Source organism: Pongo abelii, chromosome 1 (assembly GCF_028885655.2).
Source record: "Pongo abelii isolate AG06213 chromosome 1, NHGRI_mPonAbe1-v2.0_pri, whole genome shotgun sequence".
Lineage (NCBI taxonomy): Eukaryota > Metazoa > Chordata > Mammalia > Primates > Hominidae > Pongo > Pongo abelii.
In genome coordinates, this window is record NC_071985.2 from 216,456,123 (window position 1) to 216,472,618 (window position 16,496).

Genomic DNA, 16,496 nt, shown 5'->3' on the forward strand with positions numbered 1-16,496 from the left:
CACTGCTCACTTGCAGCCTCAACCTCCTGGGCTCAAGAGATTCCCCCAACCTTGGCCTCCCGAGTAGCTGGGAGTACAGGGGGTGCACCACCATGCCTAGCTAATTTTTAAATTTTTTTGTAGAGACGGGGTCTTGCTATGTTGCCCAGGCTCATCTCAAACTCCTGAATGTAAGTGATCCTCCCCCCCTCAGCCTCCCAAAGTGTTGGGATTACAGGTGTGAGCCACCAAATCCAGCTAATAATACATTTGCATTTAATGAAATACATTCACCATATTATCATTCCAACATGGAGTCAATTATTTTTAAAATTACCTTCTTTTTCTCCTTCTAACTCCTTGAAATCTGTGTGTATTTTATACTAGGGGTCCCCAGCCCCCGGGCTATGGACCATGGGCTATGTAGCCTGTTAGGAACTGGGCACACAGTAAGACGTGAGCAGTGGGCTAGCAAGCAAAGCTTTGTCTTTAGATACTCATAGGAGCGCAAGCCCTATGGTGAACCGCACATGTGAGGGATCTAGGTTGCACACCCCTTATGAGAATCTAATGCCTGATGATCTGTCACTGTCTCCCATCACCCCCAGATGGGACCATCTAGTTGCAGGAAAACAAGCTCAGGGCCCCCACTGATTCTACATTATGGTGAATTGTAGAATTGTTTCATTATGTATTACAATGTAATGATAATAGAAATAAAGTGCACAAGAAATGTAATACACTTGAATCATCCCAAAACCATCCCCACCCCCATCCATGGAAAACCTGTCTTCCACAAAACACGTCCCTGGTGCCAAAAAGGCTGGGGACCACTGTTTTACACCTACAGCACATGTCAGTTCTGATTAGCCACATGAACCTCGTCTGGCAGTGGCTACATGTTGGAAAGCATGGGTCTAGGACCTCCCAGGCTTACTCTGGCCCCCTGGCAGCCCCTCAGACAACTGGCTAATTACATCTTCTCCAGAATTCACCTTTCTAGCTTTGTTTCACTGACTAAGGATAGAACCCTGGTCTGGAGAAGTCATCTTACCCTTGGATGTATAAAATAAGGGTAAGAAAAATACTTACTTCTGGGGTTGTAGCAAGGATTCAATGGGATAACATACACACAGTGCTTAGCGCAGGTGCCTGGCAGGGAATAAATGCTCCATAAATGGCAACCTAATGAATGAAAGCCTTAGCCCATCTTTCAGCATGGTGGTGGTGAATTTTCTGTGTCGAGTTGGCCAGGCTATGGCACCTCATCATCCAGTCGAACACCAGTCTGGATGTTGCTGTGAAGATATTTTTCAGATGTGATCAACGTTTAAATCAGTAGACTTTGAGTAAAGTAGATTGCACTCCAAAATGTGGGTGGGCCTCATCCAATCAGTTGAAGGCCTTAAGAACAAAGACTGAGGTTTCCCAAAGAAGAGGCAATTCAGCCTCCAGAATGCAACATAGAAATCGTGCTGTTTCCAACCTGTAGATTTCAGACTCAAGACCGCAACATCAATTCTTCCCCCATTTCTGACTGGCCAACTCTACAAATTTCAGGCTTGTCAGCCCCCACAACCATGTGAGCCAATTTCTTAAAATAAATCTCTCTCTCTGCATATATAAATGTACCCCCGGGTGGCGTACAGCCACAGCAGCACGCAGAACAGACATGACTTCCTCATTCTGAACTCACGCAGTATTAGAACAATGGAGCACCCCAGCTCTTCCCTCCCTCTGAGGATGATGTCTCTCAGGACCGAGAGCTGAGGCAGAGGCTGAATCAACACCCCCATCCCAGAGACTCTTCTCAAGGGAGTGAGACCAAAGGGCGGGCTTTGCCAGGGGAAAGGGAATGTGAGGGGGCCAGTCAGGGCCAGGGTTATGGGGATCTGCTCTTGAGGGTACGCCTGCAGGTCCCCTGGTGCAGAGACAGGGGTTGGGGCGGTCCCTGGCCACAGAAGGATTGCTTTGGGGATCCATGGCCCAGACCCCGACCCCCTCCTTTCTCTGGTCTCCTGACAGAATTCCTGTCAAATTTAGCTGCCCACAACAGCCAGAGTGATTTTCCTAAAGTGCACATCGTGCCACTGACACCTTCCAAAGTCCTTCCCAGGCTCCCCCATGACCCCATAAAGATAAAGCCCAAAAGCCTTTTCCACGACTTACAATGCTCTGTGTGACCTGGCCACCGCCAGCCCAACCTCTCACATTGTAGAAGCTTTGAAGTATGTTATCAAACAGCATGTAGTCAGAAGCCCATGTTTACAAAAACTTAAAATAACTATATACGCATAGGAAATAACTACTGTCTATTGGAACTTGGGTCTGTGCCAGGCCACGATGTGCAGTCCTTACTGGATATCATCTTGTTATTCCTTCTTCCTTATAACAATTCCTAGTATCTCCTTTATAGAAGAAGAAACTGAGGCCCAGAGAGGCCCCCAGCTAGTGAGGGGCAGAGCCAGACTTGACCCCAGATCCACCAAAACCAAAGTCCACGCTGTTTACTGCCAGGCTGGTTGGTGCCTCTGTGCAAATGGAAGATAATAGCTCCCACCTCATAGGGCTGTCGTGAGGATTAAACAGGCTGAGATGTGTGTGTGAATGGGCTCTGAAGAGCTCCTGGCATGGCACAAGGGCTCAGGAAGTGTGCTGCCCCACAGCAGCCTGTGGGCAGCCCGGCCAGATCATACTCAGATAGATTCAGACTGATCTCTGGTACTAGGGTCATGGGTGATCATATTTTTTTTTAACTTTTCCACAATGACCAGGTAATACTTGTGCATTTTTTCCTTTCTTTTTAAATTATTGTATGTATAGTGGTCTCAGTGAGCTGTTAGTTTCCTCAAAGCAGGCTTGTCGAAGTTTGAGTGGCCTCCCAGGTTCCCCCAAGGCCTGGCATGGAGACCCCACACCCAGTGAAGGAACCTAACAGAAAACAGCTCAGAAGAGCCCCTCCTACCCCAGGCACTCTGCCCACAGGCTTGGCAGAGGCGCTTGTTGGAGGGGTGGGTGCGGGTCAGTGCCAGGAACTGGCCTAAGCTAAGTCCCCAAAAGACACCGTGAGATGCTTTGTGGCTCTTCCGGACCCCAGGGGAGAGGTGGGAGCAGCCGTGATGCATGCGACCTCCGGCCCTGAATCCACCGACAGCTGTGACCACTTCAGCTATTTTAAACCTCTGGGCACCAGGAAACTCCTGTCTCATCAACCAGGCTCTGAGCCCAACATGATGGCCTGAGCCCTGGCAGGAGTCCTGAGTGCGGGTGGCCAGGTCTGAATTGGGTTTTTAAGGGGAGGGGGCTTCATTTCTTGAGCCTTGTGCCAGGCTCTCTGCTAGTATTTTCTGCACCTTGTTGTCTCATTTAATACCGTCCTTACGCCATGCTGAGGGATCAGTTATTTCACAAAGGCAGAAAATGGGGCTCCGAATGGCAACGTAGCTGGCTCGAGGCTGCACAAAAGCAGAGCTGGGCCTAGAACTGCAACTTCCTTATCCACAAAGCGTGGACAACATTCTGCCCCTGCCCTCACTCGGCCTGGCCCCCTGCCTCCACCCCAGTGGCCCTGCAAGCTCCTCTCTCTGCCACTCTTAGGAGCTCTGCAACCCAGAGTCAATTCCCCCACCTCCTCACAGCTCACTTTCTTCATCTCTAAAGTGGCGGAGTTACTGGAAGGGTTCAGTGATCTAACTCTAATACATGAAAAGCGCCGCTTGGAACAGTGCCTGACCCACAGAAAGAATGCAGTAAGTGCCCGCTCTTACTCCTGCTCCCCTGGGTATCGCCGTCTGATGTTATCACTACCTTGCACAGTGTCCTGTTATTAGCTGCCTGGGGTCTCCATCATTGGGGGGTACAGTGTCCTCCCCCACTCTGCCCCCAGTCTCCCCATGAGTCAAATGAAAGAGCCCCAGGAAGGTGAAAACCCTGGTGAGTGCCCATTTTCTGTCACACAGTAAGGGCTCCAAAGTCACTCGTGGCAGAGGGGTGCCCAGACACGAGCTCACCTCTGGGGGCGCCTCAAAGTCTCTCCAAGCCACACGAGTTTTGTCCCAGTTTGGCAGGTGGCCACCCGAGAGATTCCTCCTGATTGGAGGATGTGCTCAGCCGGGTGCCTGGAGCTCATCAGAAGTTACTGGCTTTGGCCGGGCACTGTGGCTCACGCCTGTAATCCTAGCACTTTGGGAAGCCGAGGCGGGTGGATCACCTGAGATCAGGAGTTCAAAACCAGCCTGGCCAACATGGAGAAACCCCGTCTCTACTAAAAATACAAAATTAGCCGGGTGTGGTGGTGCCTGCTTGTAATCCCAGCTACTTGGGAGGCTGAGGCAGTAGAATCAATTAAACCTGGGAGGCGGAGGTTGCAATGAGCTGAGATGGCACCATTGTACTCCAGCCTGGGCAACAAGAGCAAAACTCTGTCTCAAAAAAAAAAAAAAATAGTTACTGGCCTCTCCCTGGGTCTGCGAGCTGTGCCTTTGGGGGACAAATGAACTCCTGGCTAAAACTCGGGTCTTCCCTCTTCCCCACTCACATTCCTCCCAAATCTCTGCCACTCAGAAGCAGCTGGGCTCTTCACCACCTCCTAATTTGGGCCGCCTCAGGGAGAAGGTTGGAGTCCAAGGGCTGGGTGTGTCAGCACTGGGCACTTGTGGGCCTCACCCCTCTTGTCTGGGGACACCCCTTCCTGGAGCTCCATCTTCCATCAGCCCTAACTTCTTCCCAAACACACATCCCCTTCGCCCCACTCCTTCCCTCCCACAGCCCCTGCCCACCCACCCTCAGTTTCTGTCCTCACCTACCAAAGACCACTTCCTCACACAGGGCTGATGTATGTGTCTGAACAGCACTCCGACTGGGTCCGAGGGGAAGGGCTGGGACGTGGGAGGGGCTGGCCGAGGCCCGCACTGATTGTCATCCTCCATCTCAGCCTCTGTGAGACACACGATGAGCTCTGTGTGGCACCCCCCTTCCCTTGGTGGCCCAGGCCAGAACCGGGGCCCTAATCCTTACCCCTCCCCTCTCCCTCAACCCACACATCCTGTCAGTCACCAGGTGCCACCAAAATCCCAGTCCCTAAGCAGTGGCCGGATCAATCCCCACCTCTCCAGCTCTAGCCACAGCCGGGGGCTTCCTTGCCCCTCGCCAGCCCAGCCTCCTGTCCAGGGGCAGCGGGGGCAGCTAGAATGACCCATTTCACGAGCACACCCGACCACGGCTCGCGGAGGCAACCACTCCGGGCTCCCATCTCCCATCCTCCAATGCCTTGGCTTGGCGTCCTGGTCCCCGTCAGCTGCCGGGTTTCTCATCCCCACCGCTTCCCATTATCCCTATGGTGAGGTTCATCTGACTGTTGGGGGGTGGGGGGTACCGGGCTGCACCCGGCTTTGCACAGGCAGCTCCCTCTCCTCGCCTTTAGTTTGCAAACGCCTCCTTTAAGAAGGCTCCAGGATCCTCTTCTCTGGGAAGGCTTCCTGGCCCCCAGGCTGGGTTAGGGCACCTTCTTTGTGCTCCCACATTTGCATTTTCTGCCCCACTGGGCTGGGGCGTCCGGAGGGGAGCTAGGCCACTCCAACACCTGGGCGCCCACCGAAGGTTTGTCGAATGAAAGAATGACAAACCAACCGTGGAAAGCACAAAACTGGTCCCTGATAACTTCACCAAGACCGCAGCGGGGCGGGACGAGTTAGGGGCGGGACCACGCTTGACGGACAGGCCCCCAGCCCACTGCGAGAGGACTGGGGCGGGCCGCCCCGCCCACCGGCCACTGGATAAGGCTGCGCGCTGGGCCGTGGGGCGCAGGCTGCTGGAGAAGGCGCACCTGCTGCAGGTGCTCCCGGCCGCCCCGGAGCAGCGAGCGCGGGCACTGCGGCGGGGAGGATGCTGCGCGAGCGGACCGTGCGGCTGCAGTACGGGAGCCGCGTGGAGGCGGTGTACGTGCTGGGCACCTACCTCTGGACCGATGTCTACAGGTGAGCCGGCCCACCGTGATGCCCGGGCCGAGATCTCGAGCCCAGAAATCCTGAGACACGCCCAGACTCGGGGACGTGGACAGCCTTTGTCTAGCTCGAGTTGTCCCTCATCCCAAGTTCCCCGCGCGCAGAAATCCTAAGAACCTCATCCAGAAACCTGACAACCCCCAAACCTTGTGTCCACCTTCCTGAAACCCTGAGACTCTCCCAGAACCCCTAACACAGCCTCAGCCCCACCTCCCTCACGACCCCTTTCGCAGACCCTCCCTTTCACCCGTGACCCTCCGTCTGGCCCTCTTCAGTTCTCCTCCCGGGGGACCTCACACCGCTTCAGCTTCCCTGCCGTCCTCTCGCCTTTCACTTCCCCTCCGCACATCACTTCCCCTCGGACCCACCTCAACCCAGCCCCTCTCCTGCTTCCCACTCCCAGTTCAGCGGAACTCCTGCGGAGACTTGCCGGGACCGGGGCAGGACCCGAAGGGAGCTGCCCTGGGGCTGAATCTGGCCCTGGAGGTTACTCAGGCTCCGATTTCGCGATTTCGCGCTGTGGGGGCTGCTGGTGGTTGCTTGTCCCCAGGCACTGGCCCTGAGCTCTGTGTCCCCAGACGCCTTCCCCTGACTTCATTCTGAGACCACAGAGGGACAATATTCCACCCAGCTGACGACGAGGACTTGGGGTGTATAGCGGGGTACTTTGTTGGAAAAGGATCCTGATTCAGAGTTCTGCTCCCTCCCCTTCTCTCTGTCCAAGAACTTGGTTGAGTGTGGAATGTCTGAGACAGCTGAAGGTAGGGTACGGCCCTACCACGCCCCCCCAAATCCCAGTAAGCAGCCAAGTCCAATGATCTGTCTCCCTGAGTAATTGGACGGGGCCTTGGAAAGGTGTGGCTGGTGTGAATGAAAGGGTGGGGTTATGCTGGGGTTTGATCTGCCCCCTCTATTCCAAGCATTTAAAACCTCCCCATTGCTAGGGCTGGAGGGGTCAGTGCTGGGGGCAGGGAGCATGCAGGACTCTGAGGTGGGACCCTGTGCTGACACCGGGTGAGTCCCCTATCCTCTCTGCCTCAAGCTGAACTCACACGGAGGCACCATCGTGGTTTATGGCTCTCAAATCATCCTGATACCTGGAGCACCCTGCCTCTCCCAGGCCCCCACCAACCCATCATGTGTCTCCCCACACAGCCCTGGCAGCCCTCCCACCTGCCCAACCAGTCTCCTGCCACCTCTGCAGAGGCACTGGCCACGCTGATACCAACAAGCCCCAGGACTAGGGACCCACTCCATGCCTCTGTCCCTGGCCTCAACCTCTGCCACTCCATGCCTCTGTCCCTGGCCTCAACCTCTGCCTTCCCCTGGGCCTGGGCTTCAGTTGTCCCCCATGTAAACCTCAGAGGTGGACTGGGTGGTCTCTGAGGACAAGAACACAGCAGTGGTGGGTGGTGCTGGCACCGGTGGGCTGGAAGAGCTCCCCTGCCTTCCCCACCCCCAGCCCTGAACTGGGTGCCTGTAGGGAGTGGGCGTGGAGCCAGAGTGCTCAGGTCTCTAAGCCTCAGCTGTCACCATACCCGCCTGTTTATTTGCTGGGACATGGTTGGTGCCGCCTGAAAGGCTGGCATGATCCTCGCAGTCGGGGGTGGGGAGCAAAGGAGGGTTCCTGCTCAGGCCCCCTGCTATCGCTCTATCCTGGCAAAGAGAGGCCCAGCTGAGGTAGGGGCAGGGAGTGGGACAGATGTGGACTCAGCCTCCCTCTAGCAGGGGGCAGCAGTGTGACGATTCCCCTTGTCCTGTCTCAACGACCACAAAGACCCACACCCCCACCGGCACTTAAGGTTCTCCCCGACCATAGAGAGGGGCAGTGCGCTCTAGACCAGTACTGTCCAGAAAAGTCCAGTTTGAACCACAATAAAACCACAGTTGCATTTTAAATCTTCTAGTAGTCCACATTTTTTTAAAGTTAAAACAACAGGCATAATTTTAATAATATATTTTGTTAACCCAATATTTTAGAATATTATCATTTCAACATGCAATCAATATAAAAATTATTAAGGAAATGGCTTACCTTCCTTTTTTCATGCTAAGTCTTTGTAATCCAGTGCACATTTTACACTTCAGCACATCTCAGTGTAGACTGAGTGCATCTCAGGTGCTCACTGGACACCGTGCTGGCGGCCACTGTCCTGGACAGCACAGGTCTAGTGCAGAGTTTCTCAACCTCGGCACTATTGCATTTTGGGCTCGATATTTCTTTGTTGTAGTGGGATGTTTAGTGGCGTCCCTGACCTCTGTTCCCTAGATGCCAGTAGCAACCCCCAAATTGTGACAACCAAAAATGTCTCCAGACAGTGCCGGCAGTCCCCTGGCAGGGGGGCAAAGTCACGGCCGTTGAGACTCACTGGTCCAGTGGAAGGAAGCCTCTTCCAGGACTAAGGAGCTTGAGTTGTTACTGCGATTGTGACTCGAATTACCTGTAGTAATGAGAACAACTGCCAGTATTGATAACAGGAGGAGGTATTAGTGGGCACTTACGAACTGAACCCACCACCTCCTTTCTTCCTCACCATAGACCCTGGAGGGTTCATTGATCATCCCATTTTACAGATGAGAAAGGTAAGGCTCAGAGAGATGAAGCCATTTGTCCAGAGTCACACAGGACTCAGGTCCAGGTCTGTGTGACTCAGAACTCATGCTCTTATCCCCCGCTCTGTCCTATGTGACTCTAAAACCAGCAGGTTGAACTGGACGCCCTCTCAGCCTGTGTCTCTTCCACCCTGGCCACGAGCCCACTGTCCCCAGAGGCTTCACCAACACCCATTTGGCCCTCCACTCTTCCCTGAGTCCTTTGCTGCCCGGACACAGGTCCTGGCTCAAGACCCCAAGTGATGCCCCCAGAGCCTCCAAGTAGACCCCAAGGAATAAGGCCCGGGGGTGCTGGGCCTAGTTAATTAGGGAGTGGCATCCTGACCCTCACTCCTTCTGAGTCGCAAAGGTGAGCGAACCGGCCTCAGCATCCATTCCCTTTCCCAGGGGCTCTGGGCTCCCTTTCCTGTGATGCTAGCACAGCCTGTTCCCCTCCAGACACATAGCAGGGGCCTCCCCGGCCTCATTCCTCAATAGATCTTGTGGTCCTGGCAGGCACTGCCCTACCAGCTTCCATCCACGGGCTGTGTGACCTTGAGCAAATCGCTTCACTTCTCTGAGCCTCCACTGACCCAAATGGGGGTCCATCAGAGAACAGGAGGAAGGATCTTGTGTTCAATAGAAGTTGTACACTCAGGATCACAGTGATGAACAATTGACCACTTTGCCGCCCCAGGAGGGGTCATCCAGGCCACCATGGGCAGGGGTGCTCTGGGCCACCCACGCTCTCCCAGCAAAACTGGCCCTCTGGGGATGGATGCCTTGACCTAGCCTCATTCTGACTGCTAGTCTCCAGCAAGCAATGAATAGATACACAGAAAGAAGGAAGTAGGGTGTTTGTTAGAAATTGTGCTTTGTGATTGTTGTTAAAGATACTCGCTGTTTCCTTCTGCTCTTCCCAAATACACTCATCTTAGTCTTGGCACAGGTACACCTGGCCCACACAGTCTCCTCCGGTGGTCCCTTTAGCTGACAGTCACTTCTTCAGTGGGGCTGGCCTGGGTCCCCATCTGATTTGGGCTTGACTTTGGAAAGAGGGCACAGAGGGAGTCCCTAGGTTGGTTCCATCCTGGCCACCCACCTCTTGTGAGCCCTGGAGGCATGGACACTCCCAGAGTCTGGAAGGATTATTAGAGAGAGGGCAGTCTCGGAGTAAAGTAGGTAGCAGAATGGTCACTCTCTGCCCACAAGCTGGGCCTTGGGAATGGCTTCTTCTGTCCCTCCCTCGGCCTATGCCTCTGTCAGTGAGAGTTCTTGAGAAGGCAGGGCTCTTCTTTTCCTCCCTGGTGGACAGGGGCCAGGATCCAGATCCTGAGGTCTGCAGGAGCTTCAGGACACTGGAGTGGTGTCAACATTGTCCCTTTGCCTGTGCAGAGGTTCCAGCTGCATCTGTGAGGTGGAGGTGGGAGGATTCCCTTCCCTGGGATTCCCCAAGGCAGAGGCTGACCAGCCATTGTCCCAGTAGAAGACAGAAAGGAGATAAATGTCAGCTAGTAATATCAAGTAAATAGTAATAATTTGCCCATAACCTGCTAGCAGAAGATAGGAGGAAGGTATCAGGCAGGCGCTCCTAGACTTTGGCACAAACTCACTCCTAGGCTTTCTGTCTCTTGGTTGGTGTGAAGGCTAGAGATGTATTTGCTTTTTTAAAAAGTGTCATTAGGACAAAGGCCAGGAGGGTCTGAGATCCAGTTTGCTGTGATGGGGGCCTGGGGTGCTATGGGCTCCCCTCCCTGTAGTGTGCCAGGCCCCACCTCACTGATCTCCTCTCCTAGCAATTCCTCAGCACACACTCCATTCCGGCCACACTGGCTTTGTGGATGCTGTTAGCCCTTGGCTGTGCCAAGCTCATTCCCACCTCGGGGCCTTTGCAGTTGCTGTTCCCTCTGCCTGGAACACCATCCCTCAGATCCCCATAAGCCTGACTTTCATCAGTCAAGTCTCAGCTCCAATGTCACCTCTTCCAGGAAGCTTTCTTTGACTACCCCATGTTGTGGTGCCCTACCCTGAGTCCCGAGAATTCTGTTTCGTCACATTTTTTTCTTTGCACAACTTCTCATCGTTTCTTAATATTACTAGTTTACATTTATTGAACACTTATTTTGTGCAGCCTTCTCAACACTTTGCATGCTCATCTCACGGGCATGTAATAATTTACGTATTTAAACCTTGCAACAACTTTATGAGTTAGGTACAATTATTGTCCCCTTTCGCAGCTGGGGAAACTGAAGGAAGGAGTGTTTGTCCAGGATGGCACAGCCGGTAAACTGTGGGGTGCAGAGCCCAGGCCCCTGCCTGCTCTGCCGGGCTGCCGTCCTGGCACTTGTGTTTCAGGCATGCCTCCTCCTTGTTCGTGGTCCTCCCTGGAGTCAATGAAGGGCTCCCTGGATGAATGAATGAATGAATGAATGAATGAATGTGGCCTGTGATGCCTGTGGACTGGCCTGTCATGGGGCTGAGCTCCCCACCCCCAGCCTCAAGGGACAGGCACCGTTGGATGGGCCTGTGGAAGGTCAAGGGCATGTGGCCAAGCTTGGCCCGAGCAGCACTTGCTCCTGAGAGAATGACGGTGGGAGGAATTCAGGCCGGGTCAGGTGGCCCATAAATTAGAACAGCACCCAGAGCCCTCAACCCCAAACGGGAGGCCTTGCCAGGAATTGCTCCAGGGCTCTGGTTTCAGGCTAGTTTCCTGGGGTTGGGAGTGTTCTAAGGAGAACCAGGCTCACAGTCCCTGCATAGTTGGGGTTCCCGAGACCTTCCCTCATTGACTGCAGGGCCCTGAGTTGGGATGGGAGCACAGTGGCAGGGGCTCACCCCAGTGCCCACTCCTAGCTAGCCAGACATACCTGCTGCACTTTGGAGGAGGCAGCTTTTGAAGGCAGCTCTCTCCTGCCCAGCCACGCCAGACCTTGCACCCAGAGGCTTTGATGGGCCCAGGCTTGCTTCTCTCTGTCATCGACCCAAGAGCCCAGGACAGGAAGCCAGTCTTTAGTGTCCCTTCTCTGAGTCTCAGACTCCCACCTTTGAAATAAGTAAGGGGCTCTCATTTGGTCCTCTTCAGAGCCAGGCCTGATCCACCCATCTGCCCCGCACCAGGCACACCTACCTGGGGGACCTCAGGGAAGACTCCAGACTTTGAATTCTCTCCCAGGGAGGGGGCAGCCAGGCCCAGGTCTCAGAGAGCTTGAGTTCCCCTCACACTTGGCCATGACTGTCCCTGAGACTTGAAGTGGGTGCTTGCCCTCTAGGGGCCTCAATGTGCTCATCTGTAAAATGAAATCACAGTGGTATGGGCCTCATGGGGTTATCGAAAGAATGGACTGAGGTCGTGTGGGCCATAGGCTTGGTACAGTGCCTGAGACGTAATGAATACTCAGTTCCCTGGTTGTCTAGTGGTTAGAAAAAAAAATAATAATAATAATAGTAAATACTCAGTAAGTTGTTATGTATTAGTATTGAGTTTATTTTGAAAACAAGTAATAATGAGACCTGATCCCTGTCCTCAAAGAGTTCATAGCACTTATGGGAAAGAAATGTAGAACTGCATTTATTAAGTGTTGTTTGAGACACCAGTAAATGGAGGGAGAGATATATTCTGGCTGATGAGATCAGGGATGACTTCCTGGAAGAGGTGGCAACTGAGCTGGGTCTTGAAGGATGGACTGGGTTTCAGAGTGAGACTAAGAACATGCCACTCAGGGGCAGAGATAACTGGCAGGAAAGTTGGGGCACACAGAGACAGAAAGGGCACAGCTTCAGAGGCCTGGAGTATAAAGCTGGAGGGTCAATGAGCTGTAACCAGGCTTTGAATGCATTGTTCAGACATTGGACTTTGTTCTGTAAGTAGCAGGGAGTCACTGAAGGTTTCTGAGGAGAGGAGTAGCTATAGATTAGATTGTTTCTTCCCTAAGGAGAGGCCCGGGACAGCTGGATGCACCAGGTGGTGAGGGAAGCTGGCTGAAGGCAGACGTCATGGTTTGCCTCCACTGATCCCTGTTCAGGGCAGCTGCCCACCCGCAGGGCCCCAGCCACCACCATGCCGAGCACCAGGTGTGAGGTCTGGACTGAGGTCATTCTCCCCCCTGGTCCTTGCCTGCTTCTTGCTCGCCATGGGGTTGCATGCCAGGCTGGCACCCACGACTCCCCCCCAGACTCCTCTAAAGCCCCAAGAGCAGGATGTCACACCCAGGCTGCCAGGAGCTGGGGTCACTCTGGGGATGAGCCCCAGCTGGTGTTAATGAGGCCCAGGCCAGGCGGACAAGCTAAGAAAGCCAGATGCCAGCAAGGAGCAGGCGCTTCATGCCCTCAAGTCTGGGGCTGGTGAGCCACCGCAGCCCTGCAAGGCCAAGCCAGTGACCCTCCCCACTGACCGAGCCAAGACCAGAGAGGAGCCATGGCTCCTAGAGAACACAAAGCGTTTGTGGGACTGGGCTTTCTCTCCATTTCTACAGCCACTATCTGGTCCCAAGACACCATCATCACTCACGCGGGCAGCTGCAGCCACCTCCTCCCCACTTCCTCTGTTGCTTTCCTGAAATCCATCCCCCACCCTGCATTCTGGGTGACCCTGCACCCTGGATGATCTATCTACAGCGCAAAACTGATCATGCCACCCCTGCTTAGAAACCTTTAGTGACTTCCCTCTACAATCAGAGGAAGGCCAGCTCCTCACTGTTATCTAAAACCCCTGCTCCCACCACTCTCCCTCCCACTTGCTCACAAACTCCAGATACACTCCCCTCTTTCCAGCTTCTCGAACATGCAGGACTAACCCCCACCTCGGGCCATCACGCAAGCTGTCCTGTTGCTTGGAAATCTCTGCTCCTCTTCCTCTCCTCCCTTGTCCAATTCAGTGGTTGTCAAACTGTGGCGGACCAGCAGCATCAACATCACCTGGGAGCTTGTTAGAAATGCAGTTTCTCAGGTCCCACCCACAGCTGATAGATCAGAAACTCAGGGGCTGGGGCCATTCACCTGTATTTTAGCAGGCCCTGTAGGTAGTGGTAATGCACACTCAAATTTAAGAATCTCTGGTTTAATTCTTTTTTTTTTTTTTTTTTAACAGTCAGCACTGCAGTGGTGTAATTAATTCCTGCCTGTCCTTTAGAGTATAAAGTTTAGACCTTAGTTCAAATGCCACTTCCTCAGGGAATCCATCCTTGAACCCCAGACTGGGGCCTTATGGCACCCTCTCCTTCTCCTTTATAGCAATTATCACAGCTGTAATCATGTAATCCATTGAAAGTCTGTGTTTTCTGGCCAGGCACAGTGGCTCACACCTGTAATCCCAGCACTTTGGGAGGCTGAGGCGGGCAGATCACTTGAAGTCAGGAGTCCCATACCAGCCTGGACAACATGGTGAAACCCCATCTCTACTAAAAAATACAAAAATTAGCCAGCCTTGGTGGTGGGCGCCTGTAATCCCAGCTACTTAGGAGGCTGAGGCAGGAGAATCGCTTGAACCCGGAAGGCAGAGATTGGAGTGAGCCAAGATCGTGCCACTGCACTCCAGCCTGGGCAACAGAGCAAGACTCCGTCTCAAAAATAAAAGGTCTGTCTTTTCCATGGGCCCAGGGAATGTGTTCGCTTTTTCATCAGTCTAGCCCCCAAAACCTAGAACTGTGCCTGGCACATTGTAAGTGCTCAGTAAATACATGTTGAGTGAATGAACAACCATGTAAGTAAGCCCTCCTCCTCCAGCCCTCCTGCAGCAAACATTTATACTTACGATGTACCCATACTAGGCCAGGTGCTGAAACAAACAAACAAACAAACAAGAAGATCCAATCCCTACCTTCAAGGAGTGAACTGCCAAAAGGGCCAGTAACTGTGGGGGCAAATGGATTGAGTTAGGTCTTCAAGGAGAGATGGACATTTGCCAGGCAGAGAAGTCAGGGGAAAGTCTTGCTGGTAAAAGGAACGACGTATGTCAAAATGCACAGTAGATGGAACAATGCAGGGAGTTGAAGTGGTGGAAGGAACCGCAGAAAATGAAACCAGAGAGTCAAGCTGAGTTGGAATGGCCAAATGCCCCTAGTTCAACACCAGGATGAAGAGTGTGGATATTCTTTTTATGGGTAGGCACTGAGGAGCCAGTGAATATTTTCAAGAAAGCAAATGACCTGATTTCTGTTTTTTGTTTTTTGTTTTAATCACTTGTGTAATACAGCTTGGAAAGTCAAGAAGGGCAGGTGCATTCATTCATGTATTGCCAAAGACTACATTGAGCATAACCATGTTCTGGGTTCTGGGATTCCGTGGTAGGCAGAAGAGACATGGCCACAGGGATTGGCAGCCTGTCCCTCCATCCATGCTCTCCTTAGCCTCTCTCTAATAAGCAAGAAGGTCATAACCACCCCCAAGCCCCCTCCCTTTCCCTCAATACTGTCCTGGGCCTCTCGCTGCAGCCTCCAGGGACAATCCAGGTGCCTGAAGCCCCTGGCTCTCGGGTTTCTGCAAGAGGGATTCTAACGTGTTCTTCCTGGGGAGGAAGGCAGCCAACAGGATCTGCAGGGGCACAATGGGCTCCTTTGTTGCTTTGCCCAGGGCCACTCCAAGAATAGCTGTTTGCTCAGCTCAGAGCAGAGCTGGTGCTGGGGAATAGGAGGGTGTGGGGCCCTGGAGCTGCGATGTGGGCTGGGTGTTAACCCTCTGGAGCCTCTGAGGCCTCCTTTGGTTTCCCTCTGGCCCACAGGAATGAAGGTGGGCAGGAAGCATCACTTACAGTAACTGAGTCAGGGTCCTAAGAGATCATCTTGTAAAACATTTTTTCCTAAATAGAATTGTGTGCAGAAGCTCAATATATAAAACCAGATGAAATAATAGTGGCTCTGGGTCAGGCGTGGTGGCTCACTCCTGTAATCCCAGCACTTTGGGAGGCCAAGGCGAACGGATCACTTGAGGTCAGAAATTCAAGACCAGCCAGGCCAACGTAGTGAAACCCCATCTCTACTAAAAATACAAAATTTAGCCAGGCATGGTGGTGCACGCCTGTAGTCCCAACTACTTGGGAGGCTGAGGCAGGAGAATCACGTGAACCTAGGAGGCAGAGGTTGGAGTGAGCAGAGATAGAACCACTGCACTCCAGCCTGAGTGACAGAGCAAGACTCTGTCTCAGTTTAAGAAAATAAATAAATAAATAATAATAGTAGTAGTGGCTCTGTTTAAGGTGGGGAGGGGAGTGGCAGGAATACAATGGAGATATCCCAAGCTTTTTTTTTTTTTTATAGACAGAGTCTCGCTCTGTCACCCAGGCTGGAGTGCAGTGGCACAATCTCAACTCACTGCAACCTCCGCCTCCCAGATTCAAGTGATTCTCCTGCCTCAGCCTCCCGAGTAGCTGGGACTACAGGCACATGCCACTGCCCTCAGCTAATTTTTGTATTTTTTTTTAGTAGAGATAGGGTTTTGCCGTGTTGGCCAGGCTGGCCTTGAACTCCTGACCTCAAGTGATCCACCCACCTCAGCCTCCCAAAGTGCTGGGGTTACAGGTGTGAGCCAACGCACCCAGCCATCCCCAGCTTTCTAGAGCCTTCCTCCTCACCCCTTTGCCCAGGGCCTCTCCTCTGTACTCTCTGGACTCAGCCACCTCTGCTCTGGTTCCATCCTCTCACCTAACACTGGATGAAACTGAGAGAGGGAAAGTCCCTGGCCCAAGGCCACCCAGCACGTTGATGGGCAAAGCTGACACTTGCAGGAGAGGAATGCTTCCCAGACCTGAGGCCATAGTTTCCCAGACTCTCATGGCTTTGGCCAAAACCATCTTCAACCTGTCGCACTATTAACACTTTTCTTCAACCCAGCTCACATTTTTCTTAATAATTTTATTTTAAACAGAGACTTTATAGCATTACCATAAATGGCAAGACTTTATCAGTCACCATAAAAAGATACTGTGTTTGA

General features: G+C 53.0%; 1 protein-coding gene across 2 annotated transcripts in view; it reads left to right on the forward strand.

Annotated features, from left to right (window-relative positions):
* The first annotated feature begins 5,763 nt into the window (after nucleotides 1–5,763).
* PADI2 (peptidyl arginine deiminase 2) overlaps nucleotides 5,764–16,496 on the forward strand; it is a 51,232-nt gene continuing 40,499 nt past the window's right edge. For both annotated transcript variants that reach the window (XM_002811408.5, XM_054556164.1), the window contains exon 1: nucleotides 5,764–5,954. In XM_002811408.5, the coding sequence (XP_002811454.3) occupies nucleotides 5,863–5,954 (92 nt within the window). In that variant the 5' untranslated portion in view covers nucleotides 5,764–5,862. The remainder of the gene's footprint in view (nucleotides 5,955–16,496) is intronic.